Source organism: Manis pentadactyla, chromosome 2, assembly GCF_030020395.1.
Source record: "Manis pentadactyla isolate mManPen7 chromosome 2, mManPen7.hap1, whole genome shotgun sequence".
Taxonomy (NCBI): domain Eukaryota; kingdom Metazoa; phylum Chordata; class Mammalia; order Pholidota; family Manidae; genus Manis; species Manis pentadactyla.
The window spans coordinates 66,712,298-66,738,203 of record NC_080020.1 but is presented as its reverse complement, the minus strand read 5'-3'; the positions used below and the strand labels follow the sequence as shown (position 1 = coordinate 66,738,203).

General features: G+C 35.8%; 1 protein-coding gene across 23 annotated transcripts in view; it reads right to left on the bottom strand.

Annotated features, from left to right (window-relative positions):
- Nucleotides 1–25,906, bottom strand: part of MCTP1 (multiple C2 and transmembrane domain containing 1) — a 516,560-nt gene that overhangs the window by 241,800 nt on the left and 248,854 nt on the right. For all 23 annotated transcript variants that reach the window (XR_005032713.2, XR_005032712.2, XR_005032711.2 and 20 more), the window contains exon 2: nucleotides 18,128–18,242. Coding sequence is in view for 20 of the 23 variants with exons in the window: in XM_057493380.1 (XP_057349363.1) it covers nucleotides 18,128–18,242 (115 nt within the window). In the remaining 3 variants the exon portion in view is untranslated. The remainder of the gene's footprint in view (nucleotides 1–18,127; nucleotides 18,243–25,906) is intronic.

Below are 25,906 nucleotides of genomic sequence, written 5' to 3'. Positions count from 1 at the left end.
ACCTATCTCACACTGTTACTTTTGAGCTTAGCCTTCCCATACGGTGTCCCTGTTAGGGACTGGATTCTATTCTAGGATGCCACGGGCCTTACTGAACTTGGCAATCAATTCTGAACTATTACCAAGGCAGAATAGCAGTTAGACGAGTACAGGTGAATGACATGGAAGAGATGTGTCTTTTAGTGTCTTTTGCCTCTATCAGGTAGAAAATCTCAAGAGAGCAGAGAATTATTCTGCATCCCAGAACCTACCAAAAAGCAGGTGTTCAACTGATCAAAAAATATTCATTGACTTGTATGAATAACATACAGTACTATTAATATATTAGCTTTGGTAAGCTGGGCACTTAATTCAGATACCTAAAACTGGGGTTCTCTGCAAAGAATGAAATTGTTCAGTGGTGTTCTCCATAGAAAAATATAATTAAATCAAATAAAATTGTTCAATATATCTTTGAAGGGGATGAACAATCATTTTCACTCCACCCACAATAGAGGTGGTTTAGGTCGTATAGGGCAGTGGTTAAGGGCTTGACCTCCAAGTTAGAAAGCCTGGGGTCTAATTCAGCTCCAGCACACAGTAGCTGTGTGAATGGGGGCAAGTCACTTAACCTAGATAAAAATGGAGATAATCATAGAACTTCATAAAGATCACTGTGAGGGTTTAATTATACAACACATAAAGTAGTTAAAACAGTTACTGGCACAAACTAAACATTCAATAACAATTAGCAATTATTCTTACTCTTAATCTTATTCAACATGAACACAAAGTAATATAATTACATCACAATTTGAAAACTTGAATAAATATAGTTAATAAATAACTACATACACATCAAAATGGGTATCAAATACCTGATTTCCCATGTAGAATAATTCATTTCAGTTGAAATAACAGTTACTATTTAGCTAACTTGCTTAACCATTAAAGAATACATGAATATATAGCAAAAAAATTAGTGATTATTATTTTTAGAGGATTTCTCCTTCCCAGTTGTGTAGAGATAGGAATTCTACTGGATTTGTTTAAAAGAAAATAGACTGTAAGTAATTATAAACATTATAAGAATAAACATAAGTATAATGAAATATTATAAGGTATGACATTAAAATAACTGAAGTCCATTAAAAAGAAAAAGTTACCATCCTAAAAAGAAAAACAAAATCCTCTTTATCAATTGAAACTGTAAGTAAAAACAATATAGTTTTATGACTTCTTGATCAATTACTATCATTAACTGAATCAATTTCAAGACAATTATATTATGATATGATTAAAATGCATCACAAATGCACGGTAACTGAGTAATACATTCCTTAGCATATTCACATACTCAAATTTGAGAAAAAAGAAAAGCCTAGATATTTTTCTGACAGTAAAAATCTGATATCACTCCCTTGCTTTAAATTCTTCATTGCTTTCTCACTGATTTCAGAAAAAAGTTCAAATGTTTTAGCATGTTATACAAATACTCCCCCTGTTAATTTCTCCACTCATTCTTCACCAGATCTCTGATCTACAGAACAACCTGCAGTACATCAAGTTCACAGCTTCTCTCCTCTGCATCCCTTTCCCTCTGCCTTGAACATCCTTCTCCACCTTCCCTGGTCCCCCTTCAGTACTAATTGCAAATCTCACCACTGATTGGACGTCTTCCCTCATCCATCCCATGGACGTTATTAGGCCTTCTCTTAGGCTCCCAAACATGCCCAGCAATAGCAACTGTCGCCTTGAGGCCTTGTTTACAGCTGATGCTTCATGTCTGACACAACCCCTGGGTTATCACAAGTGAACAAGAAATGTTGGTTGACGGAAAACACTCTTGTATAACTGAATGCAGGAACATCTGTATCATCTCAAAATAACAACAGAAACTAGTAAGGCAATCAGTACTTAAGTTGCATATGCTTTATTTCCCACTCTTTTCCCCCCACTCTTATTCAGTATGATTCTAAGAATTTCATCTAAATTTTACTCTCAAATACCGAACATGAAATATGTAAAGCTTAATATCACAAAAGTACTGTGTTATCACTTCTGCAACAGTGAGCATTTTGCCATCTCCACTTTCCCAAACTATGGTAATGTAATTGACTTTCATTATAATTCCTCATAATGGTCAACCTGTCCAAGTTTTACAAAGTGCTTTTAGACAATTGCATTTTAGTAGCAATCTGCTTAGAGTGTTTATTTGATTGATAGAATGATTTGGACTTAATCAGAACAATCAACTAGAAATCATACCAGAATAAAGGTGAATGAATATGCTTGTGACATATCTTTTCTATTATTATATCATATGTCCAATAAACAGATATTCCAAACATACAGTTAAAGCTGTCATATTTTTGAGAAAATATTTAGAAGGAAGGTTATTTTCATGCATATAGAGAAACTGTGGCCGAATCAGCTGCCTGCACCGACATCTGTGTTTCCTCCTCTTCACAGGCCAAACTACATTCTCCAGTCCTTACATTTAGGTGTGGCCATAAGGCTGAGGACTAGGCTCCAGCCAGTGGAATGTAAGCAGAGTTTCAGGCCTAGCCCATGATATCTTCCCATATGTACTCCCCTCTCTTTTTCCTAGGTGAGGGCAAGGTCACATGATAGAACCTAGAATTCTTGAATGGAACAGAAGCCCAACTACCACCACCTACAGTGAACTGTGAAGTAATAAAGAAATAATTTTTATTTTGTTAAACCACTGAGGTTTGGGTGTATATTTTTTATGGGACCTAACAATAGTCACCTTAACTGATACGAAAATTGATAGCAAGAATAGAAGCTGGCATTAAAGAAAAAACATACAATATGTGACATTGACTCTGTGACTGGGAGGGGGGTAGAAAGGCAACACGGGAGGACTGGGCAGTCTTGTTAGGCTAGGGTAACATTAGGTGAAACTGTTTCTATAATAACGTGGAAGGCAGATCACCTGCTATTGAACCTGAGCTTGAGGAGACATGGTTGGAAAGAGCCAGAATGAAGGTTTATATTTTCTAAAATTCTTTGCCTTTAGTAAGTAATCATATGGAAGAGATGAATTCAGGTGAACATAGGCTAATTTAGAAGTAGAAATGAAAGGGAGTAAAGGGAAGAATTGGAGAAACTATGTTTAGACTTCAAATAAGAGAAAATATGATTGAAAAAGCCTTTGAACAACAAAAGCTCACTGAAACAGCCTAGAGGCAAAGATCAGATTAGCCTTCCCATCCAAACATGATGGCTTTAAGGTAGCTGCCATCATGTTCAAAGGAATCCATCTGGTTCGAGGAGAATGTCTAGTAAAGAACATTAGTTATGGATGTTGGCATATGGAAGCCTACTATGTTTCTGAGAGAAAAATTAAATGGTGAAGATTTGTGTCTTGCACCACCAGCAGGAAACAGGATATGAAAGCTGTGCAATTCCCAAGGAGGACAGACACCCATTTCAGATATGGCTATAGCAGGTAACAGAGGACAAGTAATTTCCCACATGGTGGAGCCAGTTGCTATGGAGAGCAATAGACAAAAGGACTGTCCACAAATGGTAGAGTTCTAATCAAGAAACTTCCCTACCCTCCAGGTAAGTGGCCTGCATAAAACCTGTCCACGTGGACTTCAGAATTGCTATGGACACATAAGTGCTATGTGTCACTAGGCTTTCCTGTCAGTCATTATACATTGAATGTATAATGTGAAGGGGTGGGCAGATTCATAGTTCACAATTCTACAAGAAACCACATTTGGAACTGATAAAGTATTTCTGTCTATTCAGAGATCCTGGACTTGGAGCTGGATACAGTGACAATAGGGGACTCTGTTCTCTAGGGGGATGGTGAATGTTTTCTATGTGCAGGAAGAAGAGTAAATCAGATGTTTGGTGACCAGAAAGGTAGACTGTAGCCATGGCCGCCATTGCTAAGCAATATCCATGTTTTCTTCTTGTTCCTGGGCACTTGCTGTTTTGTAGCTCCCATCCTCCTCTACTATTAGGAGGGGCCAAGTGGCTGCATTCCGATCAATTGTATGTAAGTCCAGAAGATTATATGTGTCAATTCTGAGCATGTACATGATAAACCTCCCATGTGTGACTCTTACTCTATTTTCTAACTAGCTGAAGAAAAAAAAACACATTGAGGTCCAAAACGGAGGTAAAAACAGTAGATTGGAAAAAAAGCTGCATCCCTTAATGACTGTGTGGAGTGGAATTGGGACCTCACCCTCCACCACTGCTCCCTATTGCACTCTGATAAGAACAAAATGTAAGATTGCCTTATGTTACATTATTGATACATGTTATATTATTGATATTTACAGGTCCTAACACTAGTTACCTTAACTGATACAAAAATTGATTGCAAGAATAGGAGCTGCCATTAAAAAAAAGTCCAAGAAAATATGTGATGTTTATCATTGATCACGATTGTACTATGATAAGAACAAGATATAAGATTGTCATATGTTACATTATTGATATATGGGGTTTATCTGTTTAGAGTTATAACCTTAACAAATTAAAACCAAATCATTACACAATAATTATATTACTTGGTACAAATACTTTTTTAAAAATGCATGATTTTTGGCCTTTAAGAAAGGACTTCATTGATATTTAGTTTTTAAAAATACTTTAAAAATCCAATTAGCAAAATATCTCAGCAAGTGATTGATAGTTTATCCAAATAATGATTCTTTAGAGATTTAATACTAAAAATATAATTCTAAGGACTATGTTATATTATACTCTATTACCTGATTAGGATTTAATGATATTTAAAATAATATTCATAGATGTTTTTAGATATATCCTTTCTATTCTTTTAGTTACTTCACCTATTTTAATAACAGTGACAAAATGAAAAAAATCATATTTTGCATACTGGTTACCTTTCCATTCAACAATGTTTTCCCTTCAAAATTAAGTGAAGATTGAGTATCTTAAAGAAACATTAAGTCTTAGAAGGGAAGAGACCTTGTCCAGTCTTTCACTGAATACAAGAATCCCACCACAGAAGTGACACATGACAGATGGTATGTAGATGAATATAGAGGCAGTTTGAACATTTCCAACTCAGCACTTCAAAATGAAATTCAGTATTTTTTGAACATATATATTATGTGAGGTTCTGCAGTATTTTATTTTAGACAAGTGTATTATAAAATGTATGTTATAGAGCTAATCCACCTCTTCTGGATCTTTAGACCTATAAGGAAATAGCTAGGTCCTGCTCACAGACACTCCTTCTAAGCATGTGTAGTCCTTAAAAATATTTAGTCACTGGAACTAAATAGTTTTAATTATTAAAAGAAAGATGCAGTAATCAGATCTTCTTGTCAATTGTTTTTCAATCACAGAATTGCTAAAAGATATGCTTCTGCAAGTAAGCACTTAAAGGAAAGATTATATTCTTTCCAAAATAACAAGTTTAAAGGGAATGATTACAGTTATCTCCAAGTCCCTGTATTACTAGTTAAAGGTTTTTCTTCAATTATCATATTATTTGATATAGTTGTTATATGTGTTGTAAGCAAATAAAAAAGATAAGCGAAATGTTAACACCTACAATGTAATAAAATACTTAAGGAACAGTGCAAAACACTTCACCCCTTAAGCTAAAAACAGTTAATAAGTGTTTAAGGTGACAAGTGACTTCAAAACTTGCAATTATCCTGCTAAAGCATGTCGTCACCAGAAGAGGCAAAGATGGTGGCTAGAGGATAGTAGTAGGTGTTGTGAGTCCTTGTTCCCATCTTAAACACATTCCCTTCAACTCTCTGGTAGGGTATAGAAAAGTCCATGGCCTACATTGGTAAGTGTAATAAATGTTGTAGAAACAACCTACACACTACATTTCCCAATGACCACTCTTGACTTCTGCCCTTCTGTCAAGTCCCATTTCCATTAACATTCTGTTACTTTTTTAAAGAAACACAGGGCTCTTTCTTAATGTAAGATTTGTGCTAGTTTGCAGAGTGAATGAATTCTCCATTTTTTGTATACTTTTCCTTTCCTGAAATACATTCATGCATTCAACAGTATTTTCTGGATGTCTATTATGTGCTAGGCATGGGGGATTCCACAGAGCATTAAAAGAAGTCTCTACTCCCAAGGATCATTTGTTCTAGTAGAGGGAGCTGGCAAGGAGCCAAAAAGAGGGGGCTACTATGTCATGTAATGAGCAGTGTGCAAAGCAACATAAAGCCATGGGTAAAGGGAGGGTGGTCAGAGGGGCCTGCTAGACAGGAGGCGGAGAGAAATCCTCACCTATAAGAAGATATTTGAAAAGGGATCAGAACAGCAAGGGAAAATTTCCTATGGAGGAAGCAGCAAGTGCAGAGGTCCTGAAGAATTCTAGTGTGGATGGAGCGAGTAAACTAGGAAGTGAGTGGCAGGAAATGAAGTTAGAGATTGGCAGGACCACAAATTATGTGGGACTCTATAGACCCTTGGTAAGAACTTGGTATTTTTCTTCAAGGGATTTAAAATAGAAGAACAAATGTATATACAGATAAAAGATATTTTAAGATTGCTTTGTTTGATATAATGATTGGTCTTTGATTAGGGAATAGGAACATCCTGAAAAGTAGGATGTACCAAAGGGCCAATTATAAAAGAGCAAGGATACAGTTTTTTTAAACTACTTATAATAATTTCTAAATTTAAGACTAGTTGGTCTGAAATATTTTTACAAAGTCAAACTAAAGATTAATAATATATATAAACTGAGTGTGAATTTTTATACTTCTAATCTTTCTGTCTACACTCCATCCTTTATATTTTAGGTTTATATACTATAACATAATACAATATAATCAACTACAAATTATTTTGGAATCTGTTACAACTCCTGAGGATATCAATATTATTTTATCTTTATATTAGTATAATAACATCAAATGAATTTGGCAACCACATTCATCACCAAGATATCATATTTAAAGTAATGAGAACTTACTAAATGATTTATGGCTTGCCCAACACATAAGGGGATAGTCATTACTGAGAGCTGATGGTACATGTAGGGTAGAGTAAATGATTTTTCTACTGTGGTAGGCAGAGTTCCAAAATGCAACCCCAAGATCTCTGGTCCCAATACCTGTACTGTGAGTATGATGAGCTATCATTTCTGTCACTACTCTGTTTATATGACAAAAGGCATTTTGCAGATGTAGTTAAGGTTACTAATCAGTTGACTTTGAGTTCATCAAAAGTAAGACTGTCAGGGTGGACCTAATCTAATCTAATTTCCTCTAAAAAACAAGTAACAGAAAGGAAAGTCAGATTTGAAGCATGAGAGAAATTTGACATGCTATTGCAGGCTTGAAGATGGAGGGGGCCACACGGAAAGGACCTGAGACTGGTCTCTAGGAGCTGAGAGAAAACACTGGTTGGCAGACAGCAAGAAAAGAGGGACTTAAGACCTATTGCCACACAGAATTAAATTCTGTCGATATGAGGAAAAAACTCCTGGTATTGATAAGATTTTTGCCCAGCTGACACTTTGATTTTGGCCTTGTAAGACTCTGAGCAGAGAACCGTTATACCATGCCCAGATTCCTGACCTACAGAAACTGTGAACTATTAGAGGGATATTGTTTAGTTGCTAAACTCATGGAAATTAATTACAAAGCAATAGAAAAAAAAAACAAATAAATCTACCTTGAAGAATATGTTTATGGTGTAGTTGGAGAAACAAAATCAAGGTAGAAGGAAACTTAGTTGGGCCTAATAAAAGACTTTCTTATAACAGGTATCCATGTATTCGCTAGAGGACTAAACTGCCATAACAAAGAGATTTAAAAAATATTTAGGGATTAAACTAGAGAGAAATTCATTTCCCTCTTGTAAAACCAGAGGGAAAGGTGACCCTAAGCCTACATGACAATTCTGCCATTCTCAATGTGTGGCGAATGACTCTCTGTCCAAGACAGCTAGTCTTATTTTTCTAGATTTTTTAGGATATAACTGACATATAGCATTGTGTAAGTTTGAGGTGTCAAACATGATGATCTGATATATGTATACACTGTGAAATGATTATCACAATAAGGTTAGTTAACACATCCATCAACTCACAGCGACCATTTTGTATGTGGGGTGGGGGGACATTTAAGATCTATTCTCTTAGCAACTTCAAAGTACACAAGACAGTATTATTAACTACAGTCACTATGCTGTGCATTCCATACCCAGAACTTATTCATTATATAACTGGAAGTTCACACACTTTAATTATCATCACTTGTTTCCCCTACCCCCAGCCCTGCAACCACTAATCTTCTCTGAGTTCAGTTTTTTTAGGTTCTATGTGTAAGTGAGATCATACAGTACTCAAGACAGCTCCTCTTGTTTTCTTCTCCCAACTGGAAGGAAGGTGGAAGAGGGCCAAAGGAACACTTGTGTTTTTGTCTTAGGGATATGACGTAGAAGTTACCCAAAGTAGCATATACTACTTCTGCTTACATCTTATTAGACAGAACTTAGAACTTAGTTGCAAGGGAGGCTGGTACCTTCCAGCTCTAGCTGAGAAACTGTATGTCTGTCTAAAACATGGTAGCACTATGATGAAAGAAGGGGAGATAACTAGTAGTCTCTGCTACAATTCAACAGATGAGCTCAGTACTGCATTGTGAATATTGAGTTACTCAAACTGTTATCACTTTTTTCCATGGGAGTCAGATAGCTTTTTCATCAACTCTCCCCAATTAGTCCTAATCTTTTTTCTAGACTCTACATGGAGAGAGAAAAAAAGTGAATAATTTTATGTAATAGTCTTCCAAATATTTGAATAATGTTGTTACTATCTTCTGTAAGTTTTCAGGTTTAGAACCCTCTGATCCCTCTCCTATTTAAAAAGTGATTTCCAAACCCAAGTCCAACTCTCTAATTTTGCATCAATTTTTGATTGTGACAGTTACTTCATAAATTCTATTTACTTACCTCTTAAAATATATGTTGAGCAGGTTTGGGCCTGACTCTGCAGCCAGAATGAGTTTTAAAAGTATGAAAAATAAAAATGCTATAGAAATGCTGGATGTGGCTATCATTGTCATTATGTGCTTTTTTTTCTTGCACAGCTGGAAAAATAATCTACTCTTATTTACTTCCACAACCTTTCCTAACTACTTCTCTTTTGTTTTACATGTTTTGTGGCAAAGAATCCACTTAGACTTGTCTTATAATGGACCTCTGCTAAACTTCAGTCCTTTGATCATAGTCTGTTTTACTAAGAATGTAATGCAGGGCTGTTTTCTTTCTTTCCTAATAACCTGTAGTTCAAATTTCAAAACACCCTTCTATGCTTAGGTTCATTTGTGATTGGTATTTTTATTAAAATAACTAATATACTGCATGCAAACTATGTGCCAGGCATTATTCTTGACACTTTACATATCTCAACTCACAAAATCTTCAAAATAACTTCATACTAGGTTGTTTTATTATTTTATACCATATAATCTCTAATGGATAGTTGTAATTATTACCAACACACCATTGTCATCTATATAACTACCAACACAGGACTTTACAGAGCTGCTGTGTTGCAGAACTCCAGGTGTGAAGTATGCTTCCTAGAATTGGTAATGTGTTAGGCATCACACAGACTAGGTGCTCAGTAAATGCTCATGGAAATTTATTTTTTAGAACTGTTTGAAAGTAGAGTTTATAGAGTCTTAAAAGGCAGTACACATTGAAAGTAGAATCATACACTTGCACAGGGAATAATATTGCAGGGGTAGAAAAGCACAACAGAGGTCTTTTAATGATGGAGCAATTTAGACTCTACCTTGGGATTTCCTAAAGATATTTACTAGCACCACCTGCATAACCTGAACACATAATTTAATGTGTATGTATAGAAAACAATAGCTATTCTCCATCACTTGTGTTTAGGAGCTAATGTAGTATTCTTGATAAGTCAATGCATGATTTCTACATTCCTAGAAACAATCTTTCATGACTGAGTTGGGAAAAAAAATCTAATTAGACAGATTGCTAGTAATGAGATTGAATCAGTAATAAAAAAAAAACTCCCAACATAAAAAAGTTGAGGACCAGATGGCTTCACAGGTGAATTCTACCAAACATTTAAAGAGGAGTTAATATCTATCTTTAACAATTCCAAAAGACTGAAGAAGAAAGAATGCCTCCAAATTAATTCTACAAGGCCAGAATTACTCTGACACAAGAACCAAAGACACTACCAAAAAAAAAAAAAGAAAGAAAATTATAAGTCAGTGACTTTGATGAACATAGATGTAAAAATCCTCAACTAAATACTAACAAATTGAATTCAACAATACATTAAAAGGATCATTCACCACCATCAAGTGGGATGAATTTCAGGGATTCCAGGATGGTTCAATATCCAAAAATCAATCAACATGACACACCACATTAACAAAATGAAGGATAAAAACTATCTGATCATCTCAATAGATGCAGAAAACGCATTTGACAAAATTCAGCATTCATTCATGATAAAAACTCTTAACAAACTGTATAAAGGGAACATACCTCAACATAATAATGGCCATATATGACAAACCTACAACTAATATCATGTTCAATGGTGAAAAGATGAAAGCTTTCCCTCTAAGATCAGGAAGAAGACAAGGGTCTCCATTCTTATCACTTTTATTCAACATAGCAGTGGAGGTCCTAGCCACGGCAATCAGATGGGGAAAAGAAACAAAAGGCATCCAAATTGGTGATGGAGAAGTAAAACTCACTACTTGCAAATGGAATTATACTATATATAGAAAAACCAAAAGACTTCACCAAAAAACTATTAGAATTAATAAATGAATTTAGTAAAGTTGCAAAATACAAAATTAATATACAGAAATCTTTTTCATTTATATACACTAATAATGAACTAGCAGAAAGAGAAATTAAGAAAACAAATCCCATTTACAACTGCATCAAAAAGAATAAAATACCTAGGAATAAATTTAATCAAGTAGGTGAAGGACCTGTAGCTTGAAAATGATGAAGCATTGATGAAACAAACTGAAAACACCACAAATAAATTGAAAGATATACAATGCTTGTGGATTGGGAGAACTAATATTATTAAAATAGCCATACTGCCCAAAGCTATCTACAAGTTCAATGCACTCTCTATTAAAATATGCATAGTATCTTTCACAGAACTAGAACATACTGGTCATTACCAAAGAGGAGGGGCATGAGGGGATGGGTGAAATAAGGGAAGTGGTAGAAGGTGAGGAATTTAGCATAGCATGTTTGTTAAAATTTCTAAGTCCCATTTTTCTGTGTGGCCCAGTAATCATTTGTTTATCAAACATTAACTTTTTCATATTCCTGTGAATTGCTTTCCTTCCTTTTGGAGTCCCAGTCCCCTACGCACTTCCACTTAGTTCAGGATGACATACGTACCTCAGTTTGCCTGTCTTTGGAATCTCATGTCTACAATGTGAATTCCCCCTATGCCAGTAATTAATATCAAAATCCAGTAATTCATAAAATTTCCTTTATGCTTCCACCATGAAGGAATATATCTTTTAAGAAGTCTAAATATAGAACACTGTGAGTACAAGCTAATTAACCTCAGGTGAATTTAAGGATGTGTCTCTAATAAATGGAACTCAGAGATGTACTTTTAAAATTAGTTAAGCTTAAAATAATCTTTTATTAACAGGTGCTGAATTAAACTATACTTATTCCAAATCAAATTCACCTATAAATAACCAAATCATACTTCAAAAAAAAAAACAAAAAAAACAACAACCCACCATTGGCAAAGTCCATGCAGATTCTGAAGGAAATATGCTATTGATTGGTCTTATCTGAATAAACTACTGAGAACAGTAGCAAGGATTGTACACAGTGCCTAGCTGAGGACCTTCTCCTGTTCATGGCAATGATAGCTATTTGAAAATGTTCAATAAAAATCGATCCTTTTTCCTATCTATACATAATTAAACAAAGCAAACTTGTATCCATAGTAACAGAAGCAATAGCACATTTAGAAGTAAATATTATTTAGTTAGGTGTGATACGACTGCATTTTGTATGTGGAAACATCATCCTCAGAGTCTCTTCAGGGAACTGGTGTAGTATGTGCTCTATGGCTTAGGAGTTGCGGATTTACATTTGGCAAAGGATGCCACCTATTGACAAACCTTGGAAATTTTGAAGAAAGGATTATCCCCACGTATGCAGTGCTGCACACAGTCTGGAGAAGAGCCACTGGACCCTTTGCTCTGGCTCTGGATAGATGAAGTGTTAAGACCAGTATAAAAAGCTTTCTGGGACAATGGTGCAGTAATGGAGTCATTTGCTAAATCTCCAGATAGAATTTTTTGTTTGGGTTTAGTAATTTTATGGTTCAAGTGATATTAATATGCAACAAGGGAATCTTTGTGAGTCAATGAAAGATTTTTTTTGCATCTATGAAAAAAAAAAACAGAACAAAATATATGTATTCTGCAGAAGCTTATGTATAGTTTATATATATGTGAATAAATATGTGTATGTATAATATATATACATATATTAGAAGCTTAAATCATAGACTATATGAAATAGCTATCATTAAAAATGAGTCACTATGATTTTTTTTTAAATTTTCCCAATGGTAGGAAACTGGAGAAAGATCTGAATAACATTAACATGTATGTATATGACTGTGTCCATGTTAGGTAAAACAAGCCTATTCCTGATTCCACCATCTGTAAGATATGCAAAAAAATGATCAACAGCTACAATTTACCATCTTAATACAAAAATGCAATGTAACAAACCAATTCTTGATCAAAATAGCTCATTAAAAGCTGTACAAAACTAAAGAACAGGCTGCCAAAAAATGTATCTCAAACTTCGGAGATAAACCTTTCTCTGATGATAAGTTACATTCTCCTGGGAAAAAAGGTATGTTCATAACACTTAATTTTCAGATTAACTTTAATGGAGATGAAGATTTTTTTTCTAGGAGGCATCAGTATACACTGTGTCTCTGAAATGTGGACATTTCTGAAAGTGAAATGGAGCACTATTAACAATTATGCCAATGAACAGGTGAGACAAACAGAACTGCCCCCAGGCAAACCAGGACATACGGTCCTCTTACCACAGAGGACATTCCCAATGGTCAAAATCAAAGAGGACCCTGAACACGAAATGGGGTGTGAATGTGCTGGGGTGGCAGCTGCTTTTAACAGTCAATCCTTTTAAGATTAGAGGACATAAACGTAAATACCAAATCTCAGGCCTGATGCATAATCCACACTAGAAATATTACTACACTTTGACCACTCAGAGACTAACTCTCTTTAAGAGCTTTCATAAATTACATTCTAATTTTGACAAAATTGTTGGCAGGCCCTCCAACGTGAAAAAGGCTTTGTTTACATTTAGAATACAGAATATGTTTTAGTTTTGTGAAATTCGAAACAAATGCTTTCCAATTCATTTTCTCAGACCTATCTTACAAGTGGTGTAAATCCTCAATTAGTGAGGTTTCACTGAAGCATGAATAAAGTACAACTTGGCGGGGGTTGGGTAACCTTCTAAACCCTTTCCCATCCCCCAGGTTTCTATAATTCTCACTCCAACCTGAAAACACTGTTCTCAGAACATGGAAACTTTTCCTTTAGTGCTGACACATCACACTCAAAGTGGGCTTTAGTACTTCAGAGTGGAGTAATAGAAATTCTCTACCTCAACTCCGTGTACAAATTCTTGATACTCACAGACCGAATCACAATTAACAAGTTCGTAAAGATTGCTTTTTTTGATATCTGAATTTGTTCCTAGTATCTGAAGAGAAGCAGTTATCTTTTGCCATGGCAGACTTGGGTTCCCCCAAAGATATGTCCAAGTCCTGAATTCTGGTATCTATTTGAAAACAGGGTTTTCATAGATGTAATTAAGTTAAGAATCTTGGGATGAGATCCTGGATTTAGGGGTGGCCCTAAATCTAATGACTGATGTCCTCATGAGAGATATGATAGGGAGATGGAAGACACAGAAACACAGGGGAAGGCCATGGGAATGTAGAAGCCAAGCCTGGAGTGGCGCACGGCTGAGCTAGGAATGCCTGGAGCCTTCGGACACGGAAAGAGGCAAGGAGGAATTCTTCCCAAGAGCCTCTGGAGGGAGTGTAGCCGCCGTACCTTGATCTTTTGACTTCTGGATTCCAGAATTGTGAGGTAATAAATTTCTGTTGTTCTAGGCCCCCAAGTTTGTGGTAATTTGTTAAGACAGCCCTAGGAAATTAATACATTCTCAATGGCAAATTTCAAGAAATCAAATTGTAGGGCATTGCTATCACCAGACATATCTACACACGTTGCTTTTATTTGTCTAACTATATAAATTGTCACATCAAGACATTACATTCAATATGTGGTAGATGATAATATAGTTCTGAAAAGCCCAACTCAGTTGAAATGGCTTTTTCTAGTAATAACTAGACATTGATATTTGTCATAGGACTTCTACCTAAAATAAGGAACTCAGTTAAATTAGAATTCCAGATAAATAATAAATACATTTTTAGAATAAGTATGCTCCAAATATTATGAGATGTATTTATTTTTTTAATATTTATTTATTTACTTATTGAATAAATTTCACATGTAACACTATGCAAGTTTAAGATACAGTATGTTACTTTGATACATTTATATATTATAGTATGATTGCCATTATATCAATACTTACATTACATAATTATCATACACTATTATTGTCTATATTCATTATACTCTGTATTAGATTCATGAAATGTTTATTTATATTAAAAGATAATGGGTTGTTTATCTGAAATTCAAATTTAACTAGGCATCTTGTATTTTTATTTGTGAATTCTGGAACCCTATAATTGCAGCAGAGAGATTGCTCATCTCACTCAAAATCACATAGCTGATAAAATGTTGAGCTTAGATTTGATATTATGTGCACCAGACTCCCCAAGATCATATACTTTCTAGTCCACTATGCTGCTTAAGGCAGAGTTAATAAAACTTAGGAAAAGGCAGTAGCATTCCAAAGAGCCATATGGTTGCTGTTCTATAAAACAGGTTATAAAATTGAAGAATGATGGCCAGTTTTTACAGCTGAGCCCACATCAGTGCCTATTATGTATGAAGGAAGATTCTGGAGATGTAAAGCTCAGACAACATCCTAGTAATGGTGTTGATATTGGAAATGAGCTTTTCCCTTCCACTATTCTGTGTGAGGATGATAACGGACAGAGAAGGCATAGGCGTTTTGGTTTTGCTGGGCCAGAGGTAAGAGGATCACTGTAAGAAATGATAAAAGAGTACTATTTCTGCTAATTCTAGTAGTTATACAAATATTTTTGATTACATTCACCTTTCCCCAAAATCCACATGACTCCCAGGCTCCTTAATCATCAGCCTTAAAAATCTCAATAGTTTATCTGAATTTCCCCATCCAACTGATCTCAGGTGCTACAAGACATGCCCCTGAAACTTCTCTAATATTTTCCTTTCCTTCTCCATTTCCACATTCACAATCCCAGCTCAGTCCCCCAAAACTGACCTTCGACATGACAGGAGTGCTTGCCAGCTTGTTTTCTCATTTCAGACTATCCATCTCCATTTAATTTTCCTATATGTATGTAAATTATATGTATATAAATTTGCAAATGTAAACTGACCCAATACTATCTGTCCAATCATATGCTTAGCACATCTGTTATTCATATAGGTAGAGCTTAGATAAATTGCAATCAATCCCAAACTTAACTCATATTATTTCCTCTGATGAAATATCTCCTCTCATATCTACCCAATAAAAACTTCATGAATGCCAGGCAAATAAGTATAAGTAAACAGTGAAGTTGGATTAGAGCTTGCATTTTAAACACTTCAGAAGAGCTTTCATATCCATAAAGTAATCTTTTCTCTCTCTTTTTTTTTAAAGAATATCACTCTCTCATTCTACCATTAAAAAGTTCTTATTCTTGGCAGAGACATGTATAGAGAATAATTTGCTACTATAATAAAGACAGTGGTGCCTGCACAGTGCCATCCAGACTCAAAATTGTGGAGACATGGAATGATGGAACAAGACTGAGCACACCTTGTCCACAGGGTAGTGCTACTCAGCTCAAGTAACTGGCCCCATATGTTGTCAGAGTTTGCCTGATGTTTTCTCATGATTACATTGAGTCTATGCATTTTTGACAAGAATGCCTGCAGGGCATCACATCCATCTGTCTCATTACTGCTGAAGTTAACTTTGATCACTTGGTGGTATCCTCCAAGTTTCTCTACTGTAAAGTTACTACTTACCCTTTGTAATTCATATGTATCTTGTGGGGAAATACTTTGAAGTGACACAAATAGCCTGTTTTTCATCACAATTTTGCACATATAGTTTTACATCAATTGTTTATTTCTGCCTTCAACAATTGTGACTACAGTGTTTGTTGAAAGGTGATTTTCTGTTTCTGTTTTCCCTTCTGCATTTGTTCTTTGGAGCTCTACCATAAAGAAAAGCTATACCTTCTCCACCATGTATCTATTTACCAGCATGAACTCATAGATATTTATATTATTCTATAGGTTGCAATCCATTATTACCATGCTTTATTTTGTTGCTGAAATTGCCCCAGCTTTGACCATTAGGAGCTCCTTAAAGTTGGCTCCTGTCATTTTGACATTCTGCCATCAATGTTTGAGTACTTCCTTACTTTTTGGCACTGCAAAATGTTGCAGGCTCATCTTGTACTTCCCCACCCCAGATCTGCAATGAACCATTTCTCCAGGAGCCCTGCTTAATAAGCTGTATTTAGAAACCAAGGGCTGGGCCTGGGGTGATGGCTCCTTTGTCATTGTACCTTGATGGTTGCTTCTAGGACCTTCAGCAGTTAGAGCTAGGAGCACATACACACACACACACATCTCTATCCATTTTAATTTCTATCTATCTGTCTATATATTAAAAACCACTTAGTTCATACTGATACCTCTCTAACACACCAAGGTTCATTCCAGCTTCCCCCATTCTACATTGGAACTTTCTCCAAACAGTGAAAGGCCTGGATCTCTTCATCTATAATCATTTAGTTATTCACTCATTAAGTAGTTTCAGAATCAATAATTATGCTTTAGAGTACATTATTTATGAATAGTTCTTTTTGTCTTGATTTTTATAGTGTATAATCCAAATACTACTTTACATAATCATTTAGATTAGTTGTTTTATTCCCCATCCAGAGGTGTGGTTACAGCTATATTTCATTTTAGGTTCCTCCCACATGCTGGTTGATACATATACACATATATATGTATGAAACTTAAAAGATATATATTACATATAAATATATATAATTTGGTATAAATTTTACAAAAAATAATTTTATATATTTATATAAAACAAAGTGTTACATAAATACAGCAAAATAATACTATATTAATAGCATTATTTTCTTTCTTTAACTGTAAATTATTTTGGGGCAATTCTTAAAAGCTTACATATACATAAAAGTTCATATATATATATGTATATATATATATATATAAATTCTTACATAAATCTCTGGTCCTGCCTCTAAACTGGGTTAAAATAATGCTTAAGGTAATCCAGGCTAACTGATCAGGAGACTGATTAGATCAGGAACTAAAGAATATTTGTTTTTCCTTCATCATGGCCTATGAAGACTTATTTAATCCACAGTGAGACTAATGACATGTCCAACCAAGCCTCAGAAAATTACTTGTTGGGAATCTTCAAAGTTTTAGGGAGATGCTAGTCCCAGATTCTGCAATTTCAGCAGATTCAACTGAGCAAATCTATACAGCAAACAGAATTTCAGGTCTGCCAAAAAGTGACTTCTGATAAGGCTTCAATTATTGTACATGTGCTTAACCAATTGTGCTACTAATTAGGTATAATGCAGAGTCTAGTTCATTAGCGGTTCTGGGTGGGACTAGTTCAGTGCTTTCGAACTTGCTTCCTAACCTCTTTCCCATGGTCACAGCTGTCAGACAATGTTTCAAGCCACATCCCTGAACCCAACCTTCTAAAAAGAATAATATTATAGTTGATTTTTTTTTTTTACTTAAACAACTATAGGACAACAAAGTTTGTCAAAATACATAAAATTAGCTTCCAGGTAACGTTGTTCTTGTGTTCTTACCTCCTCGATCTCGGGCGGCTAAACTTTGACCCCTTCTTAATGTAATGTCCAGTTGGTACATTCCGGGATCAGCCAAAGAGACATCTGCATTACTGGTTCCAGTGGTATTTATTTTCTGGAAAACAAGAAATATACACAATATTAAATTTATCATCTCTCTTCCATGTCTACCAATGGGAGACTATATGTAGCTTAACTCAAACTATAAGAACTAGTCAATAAAATAAACCACCTTCTGAATTCACACATCATAATCACCCAGTCTCTGAAGATTTGAAATTCATGAGATTTACCTTACACTCAAAGTAAAAACATAGCAGTTATAGGAATTTGTATTTTCACTCAGATTAGAGATAAGAAATAAAATATGAAAACCGTTTCCCATGGAAAGTCCCACATAATTCAAGTAAGGAAGACTAACATAAGGAACAGTGTCTGAAGTAAAAATACAACCAGTGATAGATGTAGAATGGAGTTATGCAGGAGCAGGTGATTTCCACATATCTGAGTTGAAAATTAAAATGATTTATTCAGGTGACTTTGTTGACTCATTTATCTACATAAAAGGGCTCATACTGATGGATTACACACTTCTATATCAATCCCAACATAAAATATGATATAATTATACAGAAATTCACCTAGCATTTTGACAGTATTTGCAAGAAATAAATTCTCAGTGGGACTAAATTTCTAATGCTGCTTTCTATAGAACAGACGTGCACAAGCTATTTCTAGAACTAAAAATCTTTGTAAAACTACCTCTGTAGAATATCTTTAGCAACAATGCATGCTGTTCATTTACACTTTAGCAACAATACACTAGGCATTGAGTTACAAATGCACAGGGAAGAAGAATGACTACATTAAAACCACCCAAAAGAAACATATTAAAATTTGTACACGGCATATTTTATACTTTCTGCCACTTTGAATACAGCAAGAATATTTACTTTTCTTCACATGTTGGAGATGATTTTGAATTCTTATAATTTTTTCCATTTCAAAATGAATGTCCTTTTGTTTTAAATAATATGCATGGATAAGGGAAAATATTAGACACCACAGTTTACAGGAACTACAACTACACAGCAGCAATCTTTTTGAGGTTTCAAGACCAAAACAGTAAGCTTTCCTATAGGAGCAATTATCATTTAAAATAAGCAGCAGCGCAACTTTGACTGATAACCCAGACCCGTCATCTCGCCTCCAGTGACAATAAAAAAGAATTCACTTCTCGTGATGTCCCTGTGTCTGTGACTGATGGCACAGATCCCCAAGTTGCTCAGGGTAGAATTTGACAAGATAGCTTTGATTTTTTCATTTCCCTCTCCCCCATCCAGATCGCTGCCAAATCCCACCCACTCCATTTCCATCTTATATCTCCCAGGTGACTTTTTCCTTTTAATTCCTATTACCACTAATTGGGCCAGACCTTCAAGCAACAGAGGCGAATAAGGTAAACAGATTATCTGGCTCTTCCCTCAAACATCCAATTGCCCCACCTCCTTAGGGTTATCAATTATAACAATTTAGGGCATATCCTTCCATTCTTTTGAAGGTCTTACATAAATGCACATACATATAGGTTTATTTTTCTATGGATGAGTTTTCAGCTTTTGTTCTTAACAAAGATGATATCACATTTTGCTTATTATGTCACAATTTATTTAACTTAAGGAAAATATCATGGGCACTCTTCTAATCCATACATATAGACCTAGCCAATTTTTTTTGAAGTATATCATTTTCCACAGTGTGGAAACTTCCACCGTAACTTCTTCAATTATTTCCCTAATGATAGACATACAAGTTGTTTCAGGAATTGCCACTATATGGACTTGTGCTTTTGTTTCTCTTATAGGATGAATTTTTCCAGACATTTAAATAGTTCACACTCCTATCAAATGTGCACAAAAATGCATCTTTCCCATATCCTAATCAGCATGAGATGTTACAAATTTTCAAGTTTGATAGGTGAAAAAGGTTATTTTCCCTTAATACACATTTCCAGAACAATAACAAGGTGCCTTGAAAACTAGTGTAAATGGTAAGAGAGTGACAGCTGTTCACTGGGCCACACAGAAGACGCCAACTTGGAAGGAGAGAAAGCTAACCAAGGTGGTCTAAACAACTTTTCAAAGAACAGTTTGTATGTGGGTTTAATTAATATTAAGTATTAATATTAAATAATAAGCTTTAAGTTCAAATCCAGCAAATACTTGTTAAGTTCCAAGTATGTTCCAAGCCTTTCATTAGTTTCTTTTATATACATGGTTTTAAAAGAAACAAATCCATTGATAAATATTAAGTGTAGATAGATTTACTATTTTCTAAAAACTGCAATAAAATCTACAGGAAAGGGGAATTTTCTACCCACTTCCATCTTCTTGCAGTTTTTAAAGGGTACCTAAAGCTAGAAAAGATTGAATACTCTCATATCTGTATTCTTTGTAACTTTCACTGCTCTATTCAGTGCTTCTTGAAGTTCAGAGTGAATAACTTATAGAGTATCTGGTTTTATATTTTTAAATGTACATTATATTAAGTGGGCAAGTTAAGGACTTTTCATAGGCAATTTTAACTATACTAGATTTTTTACTTTCACTGTTTTAGAATTTAGTACCTAGTTAAGAAATAACTTCACTGAACTTATATTTATTTATATTATTCAGGCTTTTTAGAGCCTGAATAATATTCCATGGTGTGTGTAATATTTTCTTTATCCATTCATCTGATGACAGACATTCAGGCTGTTTCCCTATCTTGGCTATTGTGAATAATGCTGTAATGAACACGGTAGAGTAGCTATCTATCCAACATACTGATTACATTTCTTTTGGGTAGATACTGCCTTCCCCCTCCTGTTCACCACCCATGCTTCAAGGACCATTTCATTAGCACTTTATATTTTTCTTGTCCATTAACATATTCTATCTCAAATGTTATATTTGCCATTTTAGATTGTAAACTTTTAAAATCAGGAAACACAGTACTTAAGGACTAAGCTGAACACAAATTATGATAGAGGCTATAAAAACAGAATGCTGTCCTCAAGGGCACATGATCTAGCTGAGCGGACACATACACGGGTGTCTCTGACAGAGTTGACCACTCCATGGGTAGTCTGTTCTCTCTCCTTTACTGGACCCGTATGACACCTAATTTGCATGACCTTCTTTCATGAGGAACCTAAGTGCACCCTTAGAATCTTCCTCAGTGTACTGTTCTAGGTTGCTATTACCAATTGATCAAGATTGGCAGTTAATAAAATGAAACCCTGTCCACTCCAAAGCCATAATTAAAGAAAGCATGTGCTCCAAATGAGTTATTAAGTCATTGGGAGAGCAGGAAAAGCAGGAAAGAAAGACCAATTATTATGGAAGAAGAATCTGTGGTGGTCTCATAGAGATAACAATGGGTCAGGGTGTGAAAATATGGGTAGAACTTTGACAAGTGAAGATTTGGAAGAAAGGATGATGGGAAAACCAACATGAGCCCAGTGATGAGTAGTCACCAAGGGATGCATCACACTGGATTGTGCGAGAAATATGGTAGAAAGGCTGATACACAGCAACCCCAGGCTGAGGAGGGTCTTAATCTGTGGGCAGCAGCCCATCATGACAGGCTTTTGAAGGGAGAAACAATATAACAAGACCTCATTTAACACTTACTTCCTGTCTTGCATGCTTCCTGCACTGGGCTTAAGTGCTTAGACTTCAGAGCTGAACAAAAGCTGGCCTTTTCTCTCTGTAGGATGTTAGAGAGTAGAGAAACCCTGTGGAGATAGGAATTACTTAAAAGGCTTTATAATGATCCAGTCTAAGTCACAAGGGCCTGATCTGGTCAGTGGTAATGGAAATAAACAATGAATTTGAGAGATATTGAGGAGATTCAATCAAGTGAATGTGTCAACTGACAAGATGTAGGAGATACACGGGAAATGGAGAGATGAGTCAGAGTTCGAGCTGAGACCCTGGCAGCACCGTAATGGCAGCAGGCAGCAGACAACGGAGGAGGAGCACGTTCCAGGCCCCCGCCGCCCCCCGCTGCCGCCTCAGCCTCTAGGGCTACAAAACAAGGAGGTCCAGAATGAAAGCAGATCTAGAAAGGCACCTCTCCCAAATAGGCCATTTGTGGAGAGATACTACAAATACAGTGTTTTCTTGTAGTCTCTTTTTAAAAATGTTTTAAGTTCCGCAATAAAAGGATATATTAGGAAAGATGTATCTGAAATGCTAGGCACACATACAGCTCTAAAATAAGCTTTGTCATTGTAAATGTCTTTCTTTTCAAATTCAACATTCAGTGACTATGATAAGAACTTTAAACCCTTCCCCTCCTCAAACTGTTGCCCCACACTTAGATGTGTGTTCTATTTTTTTAGTCACTTTATTGAGGTATGATTGATATGTAAAAAGTTATACATATTTAATGTATACAACTCGATAAGTTTACAAACATATCCAGTGCTTCCCAAAGTTCCCTCCCACCCCCTTTTTATCATTATCATTATAATTTGTGTGTGTGTGTAGTAACACAACGTGAGATTCACTCTCTTAGAAAATTGTAAGTATACAATACAGCATTGCTAGTTACAGGCACTATGCTGTACAGTGGACCTCCAGAAATTACTCATCTTGTGTAAATGAAACTTTGGACCCTTTCACCATCACCTCCTCCTTTTCCCCTCCCCGCCAGTTCCTGACAACCACCATTCTACTCTCTGCTTCTATGACTTTGACTATTTTAGTTGTATATGTAAGTGAGATCATAGAGTATTTTCCTTTCTGTGTCTGGCTTATTTCACTTGACATGATGTTCTCCAGGTCCATCCATATTGTTGCAAATGCTAGACTTCCCATCTTTTTTAAGGCTAAAATAATATTCCACTGCATGTTTATACCACATTTTCTTCATCCATTCATCCATCAGTGGACATTCAGGTTGTTCTCTTATCTTGGACATTGTGAATAATGCTGCAGTGAACAGGGGAGTGCAAGTATTTCTTGGAGACCCTGATTCAAATTCCATTGTGTGAATACCCAAAGTAGGATTCCTGGATCATACCAAACCATAAAAACCCCAAAAAGCAAAGCCAAGGCAATCCTGAGAAAAAGCAAAGCTGGAGGCATTATACTTCCTAATTTCAAACTATACTGCAAAAGTACAGTAATCAAAATGGTATGGTGCTGGCATGAAAACAGACACACACATAGACCAATGGATCAGAAACAGACCCATGCATATATGGACAACCAATAATATATTAAGGGCACCTATAATTCAAGGTGGAGAAAGGTTAGCTTTTTTAATAAATTGTGTTGGTATAACTTGATATCCACATGCAAAAGGATGAAACTAGACCCTTGTCTTATACCACAGGCAAAAATCAACTCAAAATGAATTAGAGACTTAAATATAAGACCTGAAATGGTAAAAATCCTAGAAGAAAACTTAAGCAAAAGCTTCTTGACTTCGGTCTTGGCACTGAATTTTTGGATATGACATCAAAAGCACAGGCAACAAAAGCAGAGATTGACAAATGGGGGCTACATCAAATTAAAGAGCTGCTGCACAGCACAGGAAACAATCAACAAATGCAAAGGCAACTAGGGAATGGGAGAAAATAACTGTAAACCATATGCCTGATAAGGGGTTAAATCCAGAACATGTAAGGAATTCATATAACTCAATAGCAAACAAACAATTAAAAAATGGGCAAAGGACCTGAATAGACATTTCTCCAAAGACAACATACAGATGGTCAACAGGTATATGAAAAGGAGCTCAACATCACTAATCATCAGGGAAATGCAAATCAAAACAATGAGGTATCAACTCAAGCCTATTAGGATGGCTATTATTATATTATAAAAAAAGATAACAAATGCTGGTGAGGATATGGAGAAGAAGGAATGCTTGTACAACTTTGGTGGAAATGTAAAAGAAATAAGCTCAAATTGTTAAATTCAGAGTTCTAGGCACAGTTAGGGGATTCTGGAGATTTTTATGATGATAATTAAAGTTTTGGGACTGTTGAAGCCAAAAAGCAGAAACAATGTTTGAAGTTGTAAATTATAACTAAAATTCGCAGTCTTATCAGGTCACTTATAAGGCAGTAAAAAAAAATAAAAACTGCGGAAGACTGGGAGCCTGAGGATCAGAAAGGAAGCTTTTGGAAGGATTATTATGACCTGTGCCCCCACATCTTCTTTCCCACTAAGGCACCATATTTGCTAAGTCCTTCCTCTACTGTTCCTGGCTTGTTTGAACTGCACCAGTTACTATACATGGTGATGTCAAATTTTCTTGTGCCTGACCCTTCTTTTTATATCCCTCAATTAAAAAAAATTTTTTTTATTAAGGTATTATTGATACACACTCTTATGAAGGGTTCACATGAAAAAACAATGTGGTTATTACATTTACCCATATTATCAAGCCCCCCCAGACCCCATTGCAGTCACTGTCCATCAGTGTAGTAAGATGCCACAGAGTCACTATTGCCTTCTCTGAGCTACACTGTCTTCCCCGTGTATATCCCTCATTTTATATAGAGTAGTGGTTCTCAACCTTGAACACTTACTTAGGCTAGGCACACAGGAACTCTGCTGGGGGGGCCCAGGTATCAGTATTTTTCTTACAGGTCCTCAGTGATTTCACTATGAAGCCTGCATTGACCCATTTTGCCAGTGACAAAGCAAGTCTTTGAGCTTATACACATAGCATTTCCAGACTTTTCCCATTTATATCACTGAAACATGTGGGGAATGTGTGTGGCAAATACTCTGAGGGTCCCTGTGACTGTGGGCTCTGGTGCTTTGGAGGCCTTTTTACCTGAGTGACAAAAGCTTCCACCAGAAGAATAATGGTGCTGATGAATTCAAAGTTGAGAGTGCCACCTAGCCTTTTTGAAATGTTCAGTACAGGCAAAAAATGGGGTTCCTTTGTCAGCTGGGATGATTAATCCTTATTATTAATAGGAAGTAAAGTTATTGTAGCAATGGACAGGGAGGGAGAAGTACGCCTGCATTCTAGGAGATTTTCTTGGGTGCTTCTAGTACTGCCGTGCTCAGTGGGTTACAGATTGGTTGAATTCCCTATGTATTTCATATACACTCAGGCCATGCTCAGTACAGCTCTACCTTTGTCTACCAACAAAGCCACTTACAGTTAGTCAAAACTACATGAAAGCTTTCACATTTTCTACTTCAAAAATTTAACAGCCTTGTAAAGGATATCAAGAGGTATCACTGAGGAGTGCTACTTAGTCATACCAGTTTCTACACAGTCCTCTCTCCTCGTTTATATGGCACTAAAATATCTGCACAGTGATATCTCCATCAGATGAAAATCAAAGGTTTTTGAAATTTAATTTTCAAAAGCAGAACTCAGAAGTCACTGGGATAGTCCAAATTCAGTGAAGCTCAAGGATCCACTTCTCAAAGGAACCTTATGATTAGTCAGAGGCCAACTGAATAAATGACTTTAAAACTTGCAAGCACACAGAAGGGGGAAAGTCCATGGCAGCCAATGGACGTCAGTCACAGGTCAGCCCACCTGGAAGAACAGCTTAGGTCGGGTTCTATATAAACTTAACTTCCTTGCCTCTTGTGCACAGCTGATGACACTGGAGCTGGGTATCTGAACTAAGGGGTATCTGAACAGGGTGACTGGCAATAGGTTGTTCTTTAGCAAAGGTGCTTTTTTTTTTATTAAGGTGTCATTAATATACAATCTTATGTTGGTTTCGAATGTACATCTCAATGGTTCCAC